The following is a 20,020-nucleotide window of genomic DNA, read 5'->3' as shown; positions in this document are numbered from 1 at the left end:
AACATGTTATACAAAAATAATGTATTAATATCCCGTCTCTTGAGAATACGGGTTTTATTGATCTATCAAAATGATTATCGTATCGAAAATTTTACACGGGACGCGTACGGTTCAAAACGTAATCCGAATCGAAAAAGTCAAAATACGGAAAATGTCCCGTATAATCAGATTAGGTTAAGGAGTTTTACGAAGAGTTTAGGGTTGTAAAAACGCAAAAACGGTTGAAGTTGGATGATTACCGGTTTAATAAAACAGTTTTATAATTATTCAGAAAATAATTAATAAATTCATAAATCATTATAAAATCATATAGTAGTCCAAAAATTTCCAGAAAAATATCACAATTATCTGTACTTTATTCTGGATAAAATAAAATTAACATACTCACATTTTATCATATATAAACATCCAAATATTATTATCAATTATCAGATAATTCACCAAAATTCACATAATAATCATTTATTGATAAAAATAATTACACGCTATGTCCTAGATATTACAGCTATATTAAGTCCTAAGCAGTAAGCCAATAACTATAGGTATTTATAGCAACATCAAAACATGACTCAGATAATATAACTCCAAATGTTATAATAGATCCATCTAGACATTGTAATAGCATAATACAACAATATATAAAACTATGTTGCTATGTTGCAATATTCTGATTTTTTTTTTTGAGAAGTAGGCCCCGTATATGTGGGGCACCTAAATAATTTTTGAAATTCATATTAATTATACTGTTTGTACTTGTTTTTCCTTAAATTTTCACAAATATAATAATAAAAATGACGAATATTTTAATCCAAAATATATAAGAAAATATTTTTAAAATAATTAGACTAACTCAAATAAAATTAACAAATATGAAACACATGGATTATTACTAATAGATGAATTAAAATTTGGAAAAACTACATTTTAACTTAATCAAGTTCTGTAAAATGTAAACAATTTATGTGTTACAATCTATATACGTGGTTGTTTAATCGAACACAATTCTCAACCTCCGGAGCTTCAATTGCGGTCTTCAAAGAGCCTTGCTTAAGAAATTGAGTATGTTGACCCAATATCTGTGTCTCACAGAAGGATACCTTAGATGTAGGTGAGATCTGCACAAATTCATTTAAGAACATATTGATACTTCTCTCAGAGATAATGGAACACTCAAATTGTAGTGTTAACATGTATAATTACCGCTAATAAGAAAATAACAAGAGTTGCAAATTCCACCTAATGACAAGAATAAAGGACATCAATTCATGCTGTAACCTTAAAGAAATCAAGCCTTCTCAGTAATAATTAATGTGTAACCTTAAAGAAATCAAGCCTTCTCAGTAATAATTAATGCAGATCGTAAATGACCGCCAGAAACAATCTAGAAATAATATATATACACACCTTGCCAAAGAGTACATTGTTAACCAATATATTTTGGTCAGTAAAAGCACTAAGCTTTTGACCTGTTGATATTTATTATTACATCACAAACAGCTATACTCTTAAATTTCTAATTATTATTCTGCTTTTATTTGACATTAAAAATCTGGTTAACATATTAACTGAAGTTCATTAAGTTACAAAAAGAAATACCATGAGTTAGTTATTCCATAAAAACTTTTTCGAACCAGGAAAATTCCATAATTAAGATGAACTATTGCAATACCTGGGGATGATTCCTGCTTCTGTAAATTAGGTGTCAGTGGAGGCAGGGAACTGCGGAACTATTGCAGAATATCATATAAAATAGGCAGGAAACTTCAGAACATCTTTCACATTTCTCACCAAAAGTTATGCGTACCAGAATCAACAAGAGATGCTTACAAATGAATTTGTGGAACTTTAAAAGACTAACAAATAGTAACTATGGATTTTCAAGGACATAAACTGTTTCACTTTCATATATTTATCATATTTCATAGTTTAAAAGAGTGAAAAGAGATCATGTCATAACACCAGTTAGTTGCACAGCTGAGAATATAATTCTCTTCGAAGAATCTATAAGCATATGTGCTGATTAAAACGAAGAATTCCTAGAATTATTGGCATGCTAGATTTGTCAGGGTACAGGACTAAAAGTAAGAGTAGTACTTTAAAACCTGATGTCCAACTGTCTTATCCCACAAAAAACAATGTTTAAGGAAAACCTGAAAATGAACATCTTGGCCTTTATCTACTGACTACCACTAAAATGTAGAGAAGCAATAAGAGTAAATGTTGATCAGCTTCAAGCAATAGTTAATACACTTGCAGGCTGTGCATCCTCAGGTTTCTCATACATGGAAATATAATCAAATCAAATCACCAGAGTGTAATATGTTCATCTTAATTGCATTAATTAAGATGAACTATTGCTTCTGGTATGCATAACTTTTTATCGACTTGTTTTTTAATTTTTTGTGAATTTATTTATGAATTGACTTTGTATAATTATTAAAATTTAGGAGAAAATACAATTTCCCGATTATTTTCCTGCAACTAGATTGGATACTAGTGGGAGTAGATTGTATAGTCAAATTCAACCACTTCACTTTTTGTTAATACATTTTTATTATTCCCCAGACCTTCCACCAATTTTTACGAGGCTATTTCAACAAATTATACTCCTCCCATTTGATGCATTTTTCATAATCAAACTGACCCAAATTTAATCAGAATACTTCGAATAATATGTAATAAAAATTTATTATAAAATAAATATTACTAGAATGTAAAAATTATATCTGTTCTAATTTAATATGTATGTTTTAATTTTTCAAAATAATAAATAATTAATTATAACTAAATTTGAGTTTATTTTATCCCAGTGAAAATACAAATTATTTGGGATAGAAAGAATAGTATTTAGTCTGATCGCAGGAGTGAAACGGCAATATCTCGTGATTTTTTGCGTTCGATCTCCGTTAATTCTGACATGTACATATCATAAACTATCACAGACCTCAGGCTAATGTTCAAACACTGACAAGCTATAAGTGTATAACAAAGACAACCATGTTTGCATAGACACACACTGTACATGTATTTAGACAACACACACTATACATATATAAAGACAAGGCAAACTTGCACGTGCATAACAACCGGCACAAACAGGTGTGTCAAAATAGAAAGATTATAAAAAAACTTACCCTCTATTTTAGACCTTCTCCCCCAGCAGCTATATATTTGTCATCATTTATCTCCGCTTCCTGAACTCCCTTCTTAGGTAAATGATTCAAATCTCCCACCACAGTTTTATCATCAGCCTTTTTCTCCATCACATTCTTCTTTGTTTTAGTTTTTTCTTTTATAATCTCATGCATATAATGAATAAATTAGACCCTATATCCATAGCTTAAAACCTAAACAGTGATCAAACATAATAAATAATTGAACAGCAATATAAATCAGACCTTAATGTAGATAACATTAAAACTGATTTGAATCTTATACCAGTCATATAACTCACAAGCTCTATCAGCAAAAAATATTATTCACACGCAATAACATTATAACGGTATTTTAATGTTAACCTTATTGAGCATATATTACTTATGTTTAACTACGTTACGGGAAGGAGGGTGGTTGATAACAAGTAACAACTCAGACTATTAATAAGGCACCTGGAAAGGCCAGCTAAACAAAAGATTTAGCAAAATTATCAATCTGTTTATTAACCTCTTCCCTAACTCAGCCGCTTTCGCTTTGACAACCTTCTCCTGCATCTCCACCGCCTTGGCCTTTGGCTTCACAATGCTCTTCTTCTTCGTAGCTGAACCAGCGGTGACCTTCTTCGGCTTCACAGCAGTAACCAACCGCCTTCTTCAGCTTAGCAGAAACATCTTTCTTCTTCACTACCTCTAGTTTGACCGGTGCGGATAGCTTGAATGATGATTTGATCTTAGTTAAGCTTCCGGAAGCTAGAAGACGCTTCAATTGAATACTAATGTGCTTCTTAAAGAGCGGATATAAGTCATTTTGATTTTCCTCGATGAACTTTGGCTCGAGCCTGTTCGTTTCTTGAGCGTTGCAATTGCCTCCTTAATCATCTGCGAATCAATAAAACAAATCAGTATAACAAATTAAATCAATTCAATTACACAATAAAAAAAACATTTGTATTTATAACTCCTGAAAATTGTGGGTATTTACATCAGAATAAGGAGGATGAGCCTTAGGCTGCTTTCTTATCCTTTGGAACCTTAGGAGCCACTGTTGCATGGCATAAGTGATAAAGGGAGAGACAGGGTGATTGAAGCCAGAAGAAAGGTCGTTACTTCAAAATCGAACACAAGCATAACTTGAAATCGAACCTAAATCATTTTTCCAACTCTAATTGAATCCAAATTCAGATCGAAACCTAATTAAGCCCAAAACTCTTAAATCCCACTCTAATCTGTTGTCAGAATATCTTTCGACCTTTTATTATAGCTTATGTTGTGTTTAGAGAAAAGACAAATAGGCTGACGGCCGAGGAAGAGATAAGTGAGACTGAGCGGGGTGTTTTGAGTTTTGACCCTAATTCATTTCCCCCTTTTATTTTTTGCTTTGTCCAAAAATTTCATTTGCCTCTCTTGGAAAAAGTTTAGCCGGTTAACCCAAAATTTAGCCAGCCCAATTTTGTTTTTTAAATTTTTCAATAATTTTTTAACTAAATAAATATTTGAATGATTTAATTCAAAATTTACATTTTTTTGATACTCATATGAATAGAAAATACATCTTAAAAACATATTAAATTTCGCATTAAATATACTTGGAATTCTTGTCTAAAGTCCAGCACAGACCTGTCTGATCCGAACTCATAGCAGACTCAAAACGACCTATGTAGACAAGGCCACCAGCTGAGGTCGTCAAGTTTCACGAACACAAGCTATTCAGGAACTAGGCCCAATACGGCTGAAAGGGCTGAGACATGTGTTCTAAACGGACTCAAAGTCTTACACAGAATGTTCTGGAGTTCCTTCCCATATAGGACTCCTAATTACCATCTAAGTTGGAGACATGTCCACCAATTCTCCCAATAGAAATCTAACCCTAGACTCACCTCTATATAAAGGGTTCTAGCCCTCAACCTAGGACTATGTTTTTGCCTTGATTCTCTACAACACAGAGATACGTAGGCATCTTGTAAGGACCGATAGTCCCGAACGCAAGAGCAGCCATTAAAGATCGAAATTCACAAACCCTAACATTAAATACTAACACACTCAGGTGTTTATTCCACAACATTTGGCGCCGTCTGTGGGAAGACTACAATAACCATGGTGAACACACGGAGCAGAAACAATAGTGGAACAGACACTCATGTCCCATCGCGAACAATCGCATCAGTGGTAGAGGTACCACTGCACTCAACCTACGCCTCCATCCAAGGAGGAACCTTGGTAGGGGCAACTGAGGCTCAGCCACAAGGGACGAATCCTCCGACTTCTCAAGGGACGAATCCCCAATTTCAACAGCTACATGCACCTGTGAACTCTCAACCCTTTGGGTATGAGTACTCGACGATTGTGACTACTAACCCCCCTTATGGGATGCCTCTATACCTCGAAATTGAAGGGAGTGGACACTCTAATAGGAGTGAAGCACAAGGGCGGAACCTGATGTGGATTGCACCACAAAGAAAGGGAAAAAAAAAGGATAAGAGAAGAAGATGATATTTCAAAAGAACACGATCAATCCAGAAACGTGAACTTTGAATCTCAAATTGCTTAGATCAATCCAGAAACTAAGTAATTCGAATCTAACCTTCAAAACAATCCAGTAATTGAAGTTTAGAGAAAAGAAAAACTACTAATATATCTCAAAATAAAAGTTTTATATCATCCATTGTCTCTCTTAAAAGATTACATGAGAAGGGTATTTATAGGCTTAGACAATAACCCAAACCCAATAGGATTCCAATAGAAATTCAATATCAGTTTGAATTAGCCAATATCTGAATCCTTCCAGGAAACAAATTTAAAAACCAAATCCAAATAGAAAAAAAAAACAAAAATCAAATCCAAATAGGAAAATAAAATCCTAAATGCTTAAAACAAGAAAAACCCTTTCAAGTGAAAGGTAAAAACTTGCAAGCAAAATTCGAATTAATAATATAATAATCAGCTACTTGTCCAACTTCATGCATCGCTCCTTAATTCCTTGTTGTCTAAGTAAGCTTCATAACCCATGTTTGCATCCTCTCCAATTGAACATTACAACGAGTACACATAGCCAAATCCCAATCAACATATTCATTCCTTGATCCTCATCATTCTCCTCTCCTTTGAAAAAAACGCGTCCTCGAGTTCTAAAGTATTTAAGAATAAGCACACAACGAGGTGATTTCTCGTAGAACTTGAAAACCTTAAATTTCAATTCCATCAGCAATATATTTGGAAGTAAACTCGAAATAATAAGATAGTTTGATGAGATAGGTGCATTCAACAAGTTCTCTACCCCCAAAAAATCAATGTGTTCCACTTGGATGATGTTGTTTTCCTTGTCCACAACCTCTTTAGTTTCAAACTTCTCCTTTAGTATCTCTTGTCCATCAACAATGTCATCACGCATAAATTTAGGAGATGCATCTATCTGATCTTTTTCAATAACCAAGACTTTCTCAACAAGTGACTGTCTTTCTTCATGCTTCTCTATCATAGCTTCTTTTGTAACTGGTTCATCCTTTTCATCCAAACTTGATGTAGTCGCCACATGTAACACATGGTAATCAGCAACAAGATCCGCGACATTCTCCACACTGACAAAGTCTTCTTCTTTAGTTTCTTCTGAAAGAGTAAACTCGTGAAGGGAAGACTTCAATTTCTCGTCTTGTTGAAAATATTCAAATTCCAAAGCAAGATTGCATACATCATTAAACGAGATATATGGACTTGATTTAACCTTTCGATAAATAGGTAAATTCAATCCACGAATAAATCTTCCAATTTTAATTGTTTCCGTCTCCTCCAAGTCACAAATAAGGCGCAATCTATAAAATTCAGAAGTATACTCAGAAACACTCATAGTACCTTGAGAGAGGGATGTCATCTTCATTATACATTCGAATTTATAATGCAAAGGAATATATTTTGCACGAAGTTTCTTCTTCAGAGATGTCCAAGTCATAATCTTTTCTTTTCCAGATCTAACTCTTTTTGTGTTTAGATTATCAAACCACAAGCCTGCTTTCTTTGTAAGTTTAAGCGCTGCAATCTTGAATATTCTCATCTCAGTCCAACCTGTATAAGCAGAAATCTTGTCGACTTGTGTAACCCATTCAACAAAAGCATCTATGCTACCCAAACCTGTAAAATAAGCAAGCTCTATACCAGGATCATAGACTTCATCACTATCTTTCACCTTAATTAAAATTTTATCCCATGCATCAAACATCGATTCTGTTGAATTAACAAGCTTTTGAGTACGTTTATCAATCTTATCCAATTTTCCAAGTAATTTTCTGAGCAATTCATCTGTAGCCATAAGAAAAATCTGAAAAAAAAATTTGGTGAACAGTGCCCGTGAACAGTGCCGATGAATAGTTCCTGTGAACAGTAACCCGTGAACAATGCCAATGAACAGTAACCCCCGGGAACAGTACTCGTGAATAGTACTCACGAATAGTAATTTTTTTTTTTTTTTGAAACCTAGATCTCCCAACAATTAAGAAATTGGAGAAAAAACCTTGGCTCTTGATACCAAATTGATGTGGATCGCACCACAAAGAAAGGAAAAAAAAAAGAAAAAGGATAAGAGAAGAAGAGGATATTTCAAAAGAACACGATCAATCCAGAAACGTGAACTTTGAATCTCAAATTGCTTAGATCAATCCAGAAACTAAGTAATTTGAATCTAACCTTCAAAACAATCCAGTAATTGATGTTTAGAGAAAAGAAAAACTACTAATAGTTTATCTCAAAACAAAAGTTTTATATCATCCATTGTCTCTCTTAAAAGATTACATGAGAAGGGTATTTATAGGCTTAGACAATAACCCAAACCCAATAGGATTCCAATAGAAATTCAATATCAGCTTGAATTAGCTAATATCTGAATCCTTCCAGGAAACAAATTTAAAAACCAAATCCAAATAGAAAAAAAAGCAAAAATCAAATCCAAATAGGAAAATAAAATCCTAAATGCTTAAAACAAGAAAAACCCTTTCAAGTGAAAGGTAAAAACTTGCAAGCAAAATTCGAATTAATAATATAATAATCAGCTACTTGTCCAACTTCATGCATCGCTCCTTAATTCCTTGTTGTCCAATTAAGCTTCATAACCCATGTTTGCATCCTCTCCAATTGAACATTACAACGAGTACAGATAGCCAAATCCCAATCAACATATTCATTCCTTGATCCTCATCAGACGCCCCAATACATAGGTGGCTTGGCTCATATTCCGGAGGATCAAGAATTCTCTGGACCTTATACTGATAACTCTAAATCATCAGATGATGATGTTGCTACGAGAAGGGGGCGTGCTGGAAAAGAGCCGATGGCTGATACTGAACAACGCCCCAGGAGCACTCAAGGGATGAATCCCCAAGATGTTCAAGAGAGGATCAGGGCTCATGAAGCTGAGATACAAAGGCTGAAGCGTGACCTGGAGACGCATCTGAATCTGAGATCCCCACTGGCTCCAAGGCGGAGAGATCCTCCTCTAATCATAGACCTGGATGGTCCAATACCAAGGAGGGTTGTTTCTCCAAGGGCTGATCCAAGTGATCTTATGCCCAGAGCCGTGCTTGAGGGTGTTCCAAGTGTTCGACGGAACAGAGCCCTAAAATTTGAGGGGCACATTTTCAAGATGCAAGTGTATATACGTATATTTTGTTTGTTTGAAAAAATATAAATAAGTATAACTTTGTTTCTAATAATAAAAATATACAAATAGAAGAAAGGTTAAAAATAGTAAATATAAAATAATTATAAATTATTATCTAGAATAAATTTTATTTTAAAAAAATAATCCTAAATATTAAATAAGTAACTAAAAACATTAGAAAAAATTACTAGAAGAATAAGAATATTAAACAGTTTATACATTATATCATTTTCTGAATAATACATTTTTTAGGTAATTAGTTTATTTTAAATTATAGTAATATTTACATATTAAATAAAAGTTTTAATTTAAAATATTAATTAATTAATGTTTATATATATTTAAATAAGTTTAGATATGAATTATGTTTTATGTGATTATCTTATTCTTTTTAATTACTTTATCTTAATGTTATGTTCTTATAATATTTTTAAATTTTATATTAATTATAATTACGTTAAAAATATAAATTTTGATTAATTTTTATTGTTGTATTATTTGCTAGTATTATTTTTGATAGTTGGGATTCAGGGCACGTTTTTTTAGTTTTGCACAGGGCACATGAAATCTCAGGCACGGCTCTGCTTATGCCCCTAGGAGATCCTGATGATCCAAACCCACCATTCACTGACGAGATAATGAATGCCCGTATTTTAAGGAAAGAAGTTCAAGATGCCCATAATCAAAGCATACGATGGTACTCGCGACCCTGCTAATCATGTTAGGACATTCTCTAACGCCCTGTTGCTACAGCCCGTGAACGATGATATTAAGTATCGGGCTTTCCCTCAAACCCTATCGGGTATGGCTCAAAGGTGGTACATCCGTCTGCCCCCAAACTCTATTGGATCCTTTAAGGACTTAAGCCAAGCTTTTATCAAGTAGTTCATAAGTGGCAGAGTACACGAGAAAAGTTCAGCCTCTCTCATAGGCATAGTCCAAGGATAAAAGGAGTCCCTGAGAGAATATCTGAATCGATTTATGAAGGAGCCTTTGAAGGTCCCTAATCTTGATGATAAGGTAGCTATGATAGCCCTACAGCAAGAGACTAGAGACAAATTCTTTAAGATGTCCCTGGCTAAGCGCCCTCCCGAAAGCATGCTGTAGCTCCAGGATAGAGCCGGAAAGTATATCAAGGTGGAGGAGAGTATGAAGAAGACGACTGCGAATAATGAACCTACTAGAAACAAGAAGCAGAAGACGGATCAGTAGTACGATGCCAAGGACAAGTATCAGCAACCAAGGTTCACTGAATATGCAAGGTTGAACGCTCCAAGGAGCCAAATCCTCATGGAAATTGAAAAGGACAAGGACTTCAAATGGCCGAAGCCACTAAGGGGAGACCCCGAGAAGAGAGACAAGAGTCGGTACTACAGGTTTCACAAAGATGTTGGTCATGATACTGCAGGTTTCACCAAGGGTGAAGAGGTCGGAGGCCAAAAGAAAGATAATGATCGAAGAGATGACGATCGAAGGGGTAACAACCCGCGGCCCCGACAACCAGTAATTAGTATAATCTCAGGATGTCCTACAGCAGCCAGTACTACAAGGAACTCCCGAAAAGCTTATGCGAGAGAAGTGATGAGCATAGTTGGAGAACCGTCTAAGCGTTCTGAGTCATAGATGACGCTTAAATTTGGTGACCCGGACCTTCAAGGTTTGAAATTTCCTCAGGATGATCTTCTAGTTATCACTCTGATAATCGGAAATTGTCCTGTTATGAGGGTCCTAGTGGACAATGGAGCTTTCGTGGACATTCTGTTCCATGATACATTCATAAGGATGGGCTACAATGATTCTCAACTAACTCCATCCGACGCACCCATCTACGGGTTTAACCATATGGAATGCAAAGTCGAACGAGCAATACGACTTCCCGTAACTATCAAAAAAGAGCCCAGGGAGGCCACGCATATGTTGAACTTTCAGGTTGTCAAGGAAGCCTCTACTTACAATGCTATCATGGGTAGAACATGGATCCATGCTTTTAAGGCTATGCCCTCAACTAACCATATGGTTGTTAAGGGGTTATGTTTATATTAAATAAGAATGAGTTGGTTGTATTATATTTATGGTTTGTTGTTGTTCGTGACGTCAACTCCTGACTCCGGGGTTAAGGCCGTCGCAAACACCATACCAAATTCACATTCCATGGTTATAAAAACTTTAAGGTTCAATAGCACAAACAAAAATGCATTTCAGATTTTGCAATTGTTGGTTCTGAATCATGATTTGGTATATAATCGAAAGTAATTGAAATTATATTTTAGAGTAGCTTAACTTAGTTCAAAACAATAAAAATCAAACTATTAAAAATAACTGACAAATAAGAGATTCGTTTTTCAAAAGAATCGACATAAAAAATAATTTCCTTTTAAAAATTATTTATAAAAATGGTTATAATGAGAGTACTGAAAAAGAATGGGTAAGCACCAAAAACAAAGGGGACATAATAAATATAAATTTTGTTACGGCTATTGAGTGCAATTTTGACAATTTTACCGCAAATATTGATAAACGTTGAATTATCATCGGTGCAACCCAACACATTGTAAAAGTTAAGATGAATTTAATCAAATTTTAAGGTTTTAATAATGAATAACAAAGAAAATTTGTTATGAAATATAATGATTGCTTCAATGTGATGGAGATAAAAGTCATCCACAACGAACGAGGCAAAAATAAAACTTAAAATTGACTGATATTTGAATGTTAACTCGAATTATTGATAAATGTCAGAAATGTCATAAAATTATTCAAAATAAGGATAGTTAGATGTAACTTACAAAGTTTATGCTTAAGAGTTTCATACAATCATCAATTTAATATTAATAATATTTTATCAAATTGTAATCACACCAAGGATCAATTCATAATAATACATATATAAATAATTATATGAATTATAATGGGACCCGTACTTTGTCCAGGCATTTATGCTAATTTTTATTTTAAAAGTAAAAATGTATTGTGAAAGCAAGAGTATGTTAAAAATGTAACAAAATATAGTCCACAAAAATAATAACAAAATATAGTCCACAAAATTAATTAGAAGAAGAGATAAATTTCGTTAAAATACCTAACTGCAGTTGAAAATTTCTGCTCAGATATGTCTGACCCTTAGCCTCCAAGTGAGTGCAAAACAAGGAATGGGTGCGAAATGATTGACATTTGAATATAGGCACACCTAGTACCAAAGAAAGATACTAGTACGTACATTAGTAAATTTATCAACAGGCGCAACAGAAAACAACCGACACTACAATAACATGAATGCATATTTACTCTAAGCTATACAAGTCACTATAATGACCAACTTCTGGGAGCATGTCCGTATGAATATGTTGTTTATCCAGACGACTTGTAAGGGATTTGATGAAAAAAAATGAACATCAATGAAACAAATAGTATCATTTTCTTTTTAGTTTAAACAACATAACTCTGCCCCGTCATAGCATCTTGGAGATGCAGCGATCCATCCTTCATCATTTTTACGCTTAAGCTCTGAAATCTCTCCCTTGAATATTGTCGAGATGCCTTTCTCCAATCTGTCCCGGTTTTCATCATTGCAACAAACTCGTTGTAACTAATTTGTCCATCCTGAAAAAAATGAACCACTATTGTTAAGTTGAAAGTAAGGAGAGCAGTGCATTTTTTCACTCCATTCTTACACAGAAGCTCTTGCTTGGCCAGACAGAACTTATATAAATGTGTTTATTAAGAGAAAGTGACATGTTTATAAAGCTAAAGAGAGAAAAATATTGAAGCTGTATAGTTGAGATCAGACCTTGTTTGTGTCAACCTCTCGCATAATTTCATTGATTACATTGTCATTGGTTTCACCAGATTCATCAGCCAAAGCTTCTCTCAACTCATCCAGCTCAATGTATCCATTTGAATTTTTATCGAAATACATAAATGCTCTATGGATATGCTCATCATTCTCCATCCTCTGCAAGTGGATTGTAACAGCCACAAACTCTCCATAATTCAGTACTCCTTTCCCGTTAACATCAGCCTATTCAACAGAAGTGGTAGTTTGAGAAAACATGATAAGTTGATAACAGATGTAGCGTTCGGTCAACATGATTATAACTGATGCATCTTTCAGTAGTTTAAATAGAATAAAGGTTAGATCCATTTCTTCACAGGTGCAGAGCACTTGCTTGAGATAACTAAAGGTTAGTTCAGTAGCTGAACTAGCAGATGATTTATTTGATGTGATTCAATGGACTAGTTGGCCACAAACAAACTTATTTTTAGAAAATACTGACACATCAGAGACTTCTTTTCTCATAACCAGTAAGGCCTTAAAGATGCACCGGAAATTAATGGATTAACATCTCCTCTAAGTTATCAAAATTAAAGTAAAATTTACCACATCCATCATCATCTTTATCTCTGGTTCAGCCAATTGTGAACCAACTTTCCTAAGCCCATCCCTCAGTTCTTGATATGTAACTTTTCCATCGTTGTTTGTGTCCATCAAAGTGAACATATCTCTCATGACTTCAACTTCTTCAACAGATAAGTGTTCAGCAATCACCTACAACATTCAGTAACCCCAAATTTTGTGACATCAGTTAACTGGTATATCATTAAAATAAGAGCTACACTAAGCTTAGAGGAAAAAAAAACCCTAAAAGACATGCCACTTAATTTTATGGATACAACTTTGACATAATAATTAAAATTATAAATCACAAACACTAATAATATGCATGCCAGTGTGATATTAAGAAAAAAGCTGACGAGACCAACCATTTGCACAAACTCACCCGCAATGCTTTCTTCTTGAATCTGTTCATTAGGGAGAACTGCTTCAGTCGAGTTCGCACTATATCTCCCAATGAAACATTTGAAACCTTCTTTGCATTTTGTAGCCAGGGATGCTCTGACAAAAAGAAAAAATCAAAGACTTATTAGCAGATATATTGTTGCCAGTGAGGTAACATAATTATAGTTTACAAGCTTTGAGAATTTCAGACTGCTGCTGTATATGAAGACCAACAAATCCAGTGCCCGTGTGCAAGCATCATACTAAGCATCTTGAACAAGGCCTTTATATTTAAATAAAAAATGTTTTGAAACAAATTGTAGTTTGACGGAAAGCAATTCCAATCCAGGGTCAGGAGAAACCTATCCCTGATTTGAAGTTGCATCAAAAAATCTATGGACTACCTATCACAAACGGCAGTGACGGTCTATAAAACACAACTTAAATTTACTACTCATGGCAAGCTCTGTTGGCACAAAGATCGCTAATAATATAATTTTGGAACTCAGGCACAATAGTGGGTATTAGGAGGGGCACAAGGCACAAGCGACCCATTGAAGTTTTACTGATAGTCTGATACAAACAGCCAGGTTATGTGTACAAAACACTTGCCAAAGACTTACCAAGCACCTGTTTGGCAGTTAAACGCTTTTTTGGATCAGGTTCTAGCATATTTCGAACAAGACTTTTGGCATTTTCAGAAATCTGAGGCCAGGGTTCCTTCTTAAAATCTAGTGCGCCGCGCAAAATAGCCAGAGCAACACCCTGTTCAGATTCTGCAACAGTGGAACGAAAGCAGACTCTTAATAGATTTTGTAAAAATAAAATCCAACATCCAACAACATGCATAATGCACATGCTGTAATTCTATAAACACTTGCATGATCAAGATGAACTGTACCTGCCCAAAAGGGAGGAACCCCACATAGCAGAATGTAAAGTATCACTCCTGCACTCCATACATCAACCTCTGGCCCATAATTTCTCCTCAAAACTTCTGGAGCCATATAGTAGGGACTTCCCACAATTTCAGAAAACCTCTCACCTTGAAAAATAAATGCATACAAAATGTGTTGGCAAATAAAACTCCAAACTTTGAGAATAAATCAACATAAACTAAGAGAACTTTTAATGAGTAGTTGCAAGGATGAAATAAAAAAGATTACCAGAATAATTTAATAAAATTAAAATCTCATCAAACATAAAGGTTAATTCTTCTTCTCTTGATAACAAGAGGTTGAGGGTAACTTCGGAGTGACACCGGAGATCAAAATAAAGAAGGGATCTGTAACATCCCACGTCGATAAAAATAAGAGTGTTTGAGACTTTTATAAATATAAGTTAACAACTAATGTGTACCAAATCGCTAGCTTTTTCGGATTAAACTGCGGTGGGTTGTTGGGTCCGGTACACATTCAGTTATGGGTTTGGATGTTATAAATGGTATCAGAGCTCTGTCCGGCCGGAAGTGCAGAGACACTGTCCAGGTTCCGTATGTGTGTTTCTGGGCTCGACGAGAATGTCGAGTTTATAAGAGGGGGTGTTTGTAACATCCCATATCGATAAAAATAAGAGTGTTCAGGACTTTTATATATATAAGTCAACAATTAATGTGTACCAAATCCCTAGCTTTTTCGGATTAACCTGTGGTGGGTTGTTGGGTCCGGTACGTATTCGGTTATGGGCTTGGATGTTATAAATGGTATCAGAGCTCTGCTCGGCCGGAAGTGCAGAGACACTGCCCGGGTTCTGTATGTGTGTTTGTGGGCTCAACGAGGACATCGAGTTTATAAGAGGGGGTGTTTGTAACAACCCACATCGATAAGAATAAGAGTGTTAGGCACCTTTATAGATACAAGTCAACAACTAATGTGTACCAAATCGCTAGCTTTTTCGGACTGACTTATGGTGGGTTGTTGGGTCCGGTACGCATTTGGTTGTGGATTTGACCATTATAAATGGTATCAGAACTCTGCCTGGCTGGAAGTGCAGAGACACTTCCCGGGTTTCGTATGTGTGTTTGTGGGCTCGACAAGGACGTCGAGTTTATTAGAGGGGGTGTTTGTAACATCTCACATCAATAAGAATAAGATTGTTTGAGACCTTTATAGATATAAGTGAACAACTAATGTGTACCAAATCACTAGTTTTTTTGAACTGACCTAGTGTGGATTGTTGAGTCTGGTACGATATTAGATGGTACGATATTAGAGGATCCTCCCTAATTTCTGGCTTCCTTAATAAAATACTCCCTCCGTCCCTCCCAAATGTTTACATTTGGGTGGGGCGCGGAGTTTAAGAAAAATGATAAAGTAGTGGAGAAAAGTTGAAAAAATGAGTAAAGTAGTGGGACCGATTAATATTATATGTATAAAGTGGTTATAGTGGAGGAAAATAGTGGATGTAATTAATTTAAAAATTATAAAAACTTTACTATTTTTGGAAAGTTTTGAAATGTAAACAATTGGATGATACATCCCAAAAAGGAAAGTATAAACAAATGAGAGGGACAGAGGGAGGATAAAGTAACATTTTGTAACAATTTTTGGAAATTTTAGCATTTTCAAAGTAAAGTCAACAAAGGTAGCGGACATTGTTCGATAAGAAAACTTTGATTTACTAATTATGATCAATCATTAATCTTCCAAATTACGAGTTGGTTTTGTTGGTTCGAAGTCAAAACCTATTCTAAGATTATGAAAATGCATATCTTATTAGAAATTTGAAGGCAGTTGTCTTCAAAAACTCATAAGGTGAACCTACCCATAAGGCCAACTTCCTTCTACTTTTTTTTTTTGCAAAGAAGTCACCTACTTTGTTCCTGAAAACTTAATTATGACAATCAATCAACCATCTTTCACAAGTCAATAGTGTGAAGTTCAAAATCTACTAGTAAAAGCTTTGTGAAAAAAACAAAGAATAATAATCCAAGAAATCATAGATTACATACCAGGTTTAAAGAAAACAGAGAGGCCAAAATCAATAGCCATAAGGGGAGAAGTCTCCTTCTTATTAGCAAACAAGAAATTCTCAGGCTTCAAATCTCGATGAATAACGCCATTATCATGACACATGTTGACCACTACCGCAACTGTCTTGACAACCGTAGCTGCAGCTCTCTCACTATAATGACCTCTAGCCACTATTCTATCAAACAACTCACCACCTTCACACAACTCCATAACCAAATGAACAGCGTCTTCATCCTCATAAGTAGCTTTAAGCTTCACAATGTTTGCATGGTCAGGCAAACTTGACATTATCGCAACTTCTCTACGTACATCTTCGATGTCAATAGCTGTTCTTAACTTTTTCTTTGATATGGACTTGCATGCTAGTTTTTGTCCTGTTTGTTTGTCTGTACACAAGTAAGTTATGCCAAATTCGCCACGACCAAGTTCATGACCCAGAATATACTTGTCGGTGATTCGAGTCCAACGATTATTACCTGGAGTTAGGTCTCTAAGGACACGGACCACCGTGGGTGTTGTCGAGTATGGGTTTGGTTTTTTGGCGTTTTTGTTAGCGGTGGTGGTAGTGGAGGAGTTATTGTTGTGTGGTGTTACACATGCAACACAATTCCCCATATTAAAAATGAGGCCGATATTCCTACAACGGCTAAGAATTGGTTGCAGGGGAAATGCAGGAGGAGTTGAGACAAGTAGAAGAATAGATCATCATTACGGAGTATGAGGATTTAAAGTAATGGTATAGTTGCAATTTTTCCTGTGTATTTTATTAGAGAATGACGAGTGAGAGAAGATGTGACATTTCTTTAAGTATTTCATCATGAACTGTCTCGCAGATTCATAATTATTAATTTTTTGCGTAACTTAATCTAATTTACTAAGAATTTTATATATTAAGTTGAACCTCAACTAGTTTGATTGTTTCTACTACTGACCTTGTCAACAATTTCCAGTGTTGCCGTAACCTACCATGTTTTCGTAGTATTAAAATGACTTTTTTATCTATCTATCAACTTACGTCTAATTTGCAAAATATTAAAAATATTCAGTTGCATAGTTCATCCTAATAAACCCCCTAGGGACCCCGCGAGCCCGGGGTGAGCCATGATCCTCGAAAATAAAGGACCCCAAAATTTTACGACCTTATATATATATAAAAACAGTAATATAATAACAAATACAAAATGTACTTATGTTGATGGTAACCGAAAGTGTATTTTTGGAATAAATGGACGTTGAAATTGTTTTAAATAACTTTCTTATAAAAATGCAAAAATAACATCTCTTAATATGCGATAAAAACCTCTCATTTTAACTAAATTTTCGGAATATATTTCTTATTTACATATTTTGATAGTTGCCCGAATATATCTCTTTTAAATTTATATTAAAATAAAAATTATGAGCCCAATACATGACCCCGATTATCTTGCTCTCACCCGAGTAAACCTTGCCATCCATTTATGGGACAAGGGGGTGGGCTGGCTTTAGTTCCCCAAAATCTATGTATTTTACTATTTTCTACTTACAAAATTAAAAAATTTAGTCTCCCCATATTTTCATGTATTTACAGTAGTATATTTTCATGTGTTTACAATAGTATGCCCCCCCACTAACACAACTCCGTATATCAGCATAGTTGTGATCTCTTTAGTACTTGCTGTATTCAATTTTTTTTTTAAAAAAATTCCCCTTAATTTTTATTTCTGGTTCGGTCCCTGATACTATCCACTTTGTTATTTCATGAAATATGCTATCTATGATAATTTTGTAAAAAAAAATTAAATTTACCTCAGGCTCCTTAAAACTCGTGACCGGCCCTATACAAGAAATAATATTTTTATTTGGCCTCTATGGTTTTGCTTAATATTGTAATAAATATTTATCTAAGGGTAATGATTACTCTGTAAATATTATGGCTATTACTCTATACCGTGTAATGATTTAGTACCGTATAGTTTTGCTTAATCTTGTGTTGTATGGATAAATTTGGTATAACGATATTTTGGAGGTTTATAGACGGAATAAGGATTTACGGGTGGTATTTAGTGAGGGAGGAAGATTATTTGTAATAGTGGTTGTACTTGTATGACTCCTCAATAGAGAATGAATTTTTTCTCTTACTCTTTGTAAAATGTCTGTTATAGCCAAAATTTGGTATTTGATCATCTCGGGTCAAATACGGGTCAATTGGAATTGAATTGGGGCAAAATGGTAAATAATTAGGTTTTAGGCTGCAACGCACGAGGGAAGTGTTGGCACAAAAACATGCAAGCGTACGCGGTCACAAGTAGTATAAGATTAAGTTAAGTTCGTTCTCACACAGATTGGTTTAATTCAGTGCTAAGACACATATCAAATTGAGTTTGATTATCTAAAAGTAATTACGCTAGAATGAATTAACTAAGAGATTAAGATCAAGTTACTTATATGAAATAAAATATGAGATTCTAACTTCATTAAATACTTCGTTCAAAGTTTATGCCTTTAATCATAGTATGTGATGGTTATGATAACTAATCAGACAACACGAAATTAGTCCACGCTATCTTTCAATATACGTGTACCCTACTACTCAGCATCCATAATTAAGATAGAAGCTATGTAGACACCAATTACGCTTAGACCCTATATGTCTATAAGATTTAAAAACATAACGGTTTAAGAGCAAGTTATCCATTGAGATCACATAGGGCAACGTAACATGGTTAAAATTACACTACGAATTATGCATGTTAAAACATCCATAAACCTATGCTAGCATGGCAAGTTCTAAACCCATATATCCACTTTCGCATTCAATAGAGATTAAGAAACAACTTAGATGTTAGCTACGCATCCAAGAAGATTAAGCACAACCATACTAGGAAATCAATAAGTCATCACACACTGAAAACTTTAAGCAATCAACTACTGAACTCCATAAATAAATCCGTTAGAGTCCCACAATAATGATTAGTTCATAATCGAACGGCTCGTCATCATGGGTTCCAATGAAAATATGATAGTAAAAATGTTTTGAATACTACAAGAGAATATTAAAGTATTAAGGTTTAGAAAACAAATCCGAAATAAGCATCCAAAGTATCTCCTAATTAGAAGAATATAAAACAACGAAGTAGAACTAAATCTTCTTCTTCTTAGCCGTCTTGTGTGCTTTTGGTTTCCAGAGTTCTCCCCCTGATCCTTGTTCTTTAATTCGTCTCCTTTTCTTTATTTATATGCTCCAAGTTGACTTGGCCTCTCAGAATATTCAAAACGTACTAGAAACAGGATTCTTTCTGTCCGACCTAGCGCGGGCGCGCTCTGCTTCTGGATAATAGGGCGCGGGCGCGCCTAAGTCAAGCGCAGGCGCGCTTGGCTCACTACGCCATAGATGGCCTATAGCAACAACAAAAAAATATTACAAAAGGCCAAAAAAATGTTACCATAACCATCCAAAAGACCTAAGGTAACATAAAAATTAAGTTGCTTT

General features: G+C 34.8%; 2 protein-coding genes and 1 long non-coding RNA gene across 4 annotated transcripts; 1 reads left to right on the top strand and 2 right to left on the bottom strand.

Moving 5' to 3' along the window:
• Positions 1-883: 883 nt before the first annotated feature.
• On the bottom strand, positions 884-4,524 carry LOC141692494 (uncharacterized). Of its 2 annotated transcripts, XR_012562835.1 has the most exons (3): positions 4,138-4,507; positions 3,664-4,034; positions 884-3,347 (listed from the first exon to the last, which is right to left on the bottom strand). It is a non-coding gene; the product is annotated as an uncharacterized LOC141692494 (long non-coding RNA). The 2 variants fall into 2 exon arrangements; XR_012562834.1 differs by lacking the exon at positions 884-3,347 and having other exon boundaries at positions 3,389-4,034; positions 4,138-4,524.
• A 5,898-nt stretch (positions 4,525-10,422) lies between these two features.
• Positions 10,423-10,842, top strand: LOC141690562 (uncharacterized). Its single transcript, XM_074495353.1, has one exon. The coding sequence runs from the start codon at positions 10,423-10,425 to the stop codon at positions 10,840-10,842; it is 420 nt and encodes a 139-aa protein (XP_074351454.1).
• Positions 10,843-11,902: 1,060 nt separating this feature from the next.
• LOC141692447 (calcium-dependent protein kinase 10-like) lies at positions 11,903-17,260 on the bottom strand. The gene is made up of 7 exons (XM_074497291.1): positions 16,527-17,260; positions 14,478-14,621; positions 14,200-14,352; positions 13,578-13,693; positions 13,178-13,345; positions 12,587-12,817; positions 11,903-12,399 (listed from the first exon to the last, which is right to left on the bottom strand). The coding sequence occupies exons 1-7, from the start codon at positions 17,161-17,163 to the stop codon at positions 12,226-12,228; spliced, it is 1,623 nt and encodes a 540-aa protein (XP_074353392.1). The 5' UTR covers positions 17,164-17,260; the 3' UTR covers positions 11,903-12,225.
• Between the last annotated feature and the right edge of the window lie 2,760 nt (positions 17,261-20,020).

This window comes from Apium graveolens, chromosome 10 (genome assembly GCF_009905375.1).
Source record: "Apium graveolens cultivar Ventura chromosome 10, ASM990537v1, whole genome shotgun sequence".
NCBI lineage: Eukaryota > Viridiplantae > Streptophyta > Magnoliopsida > Apiales > Apiaceae > Apium > Apium graveolens.
Note: the sequence above shows the minus strand (reverse complement) of the source record. Positions and strands in the feature narration are given on the sequence as shown.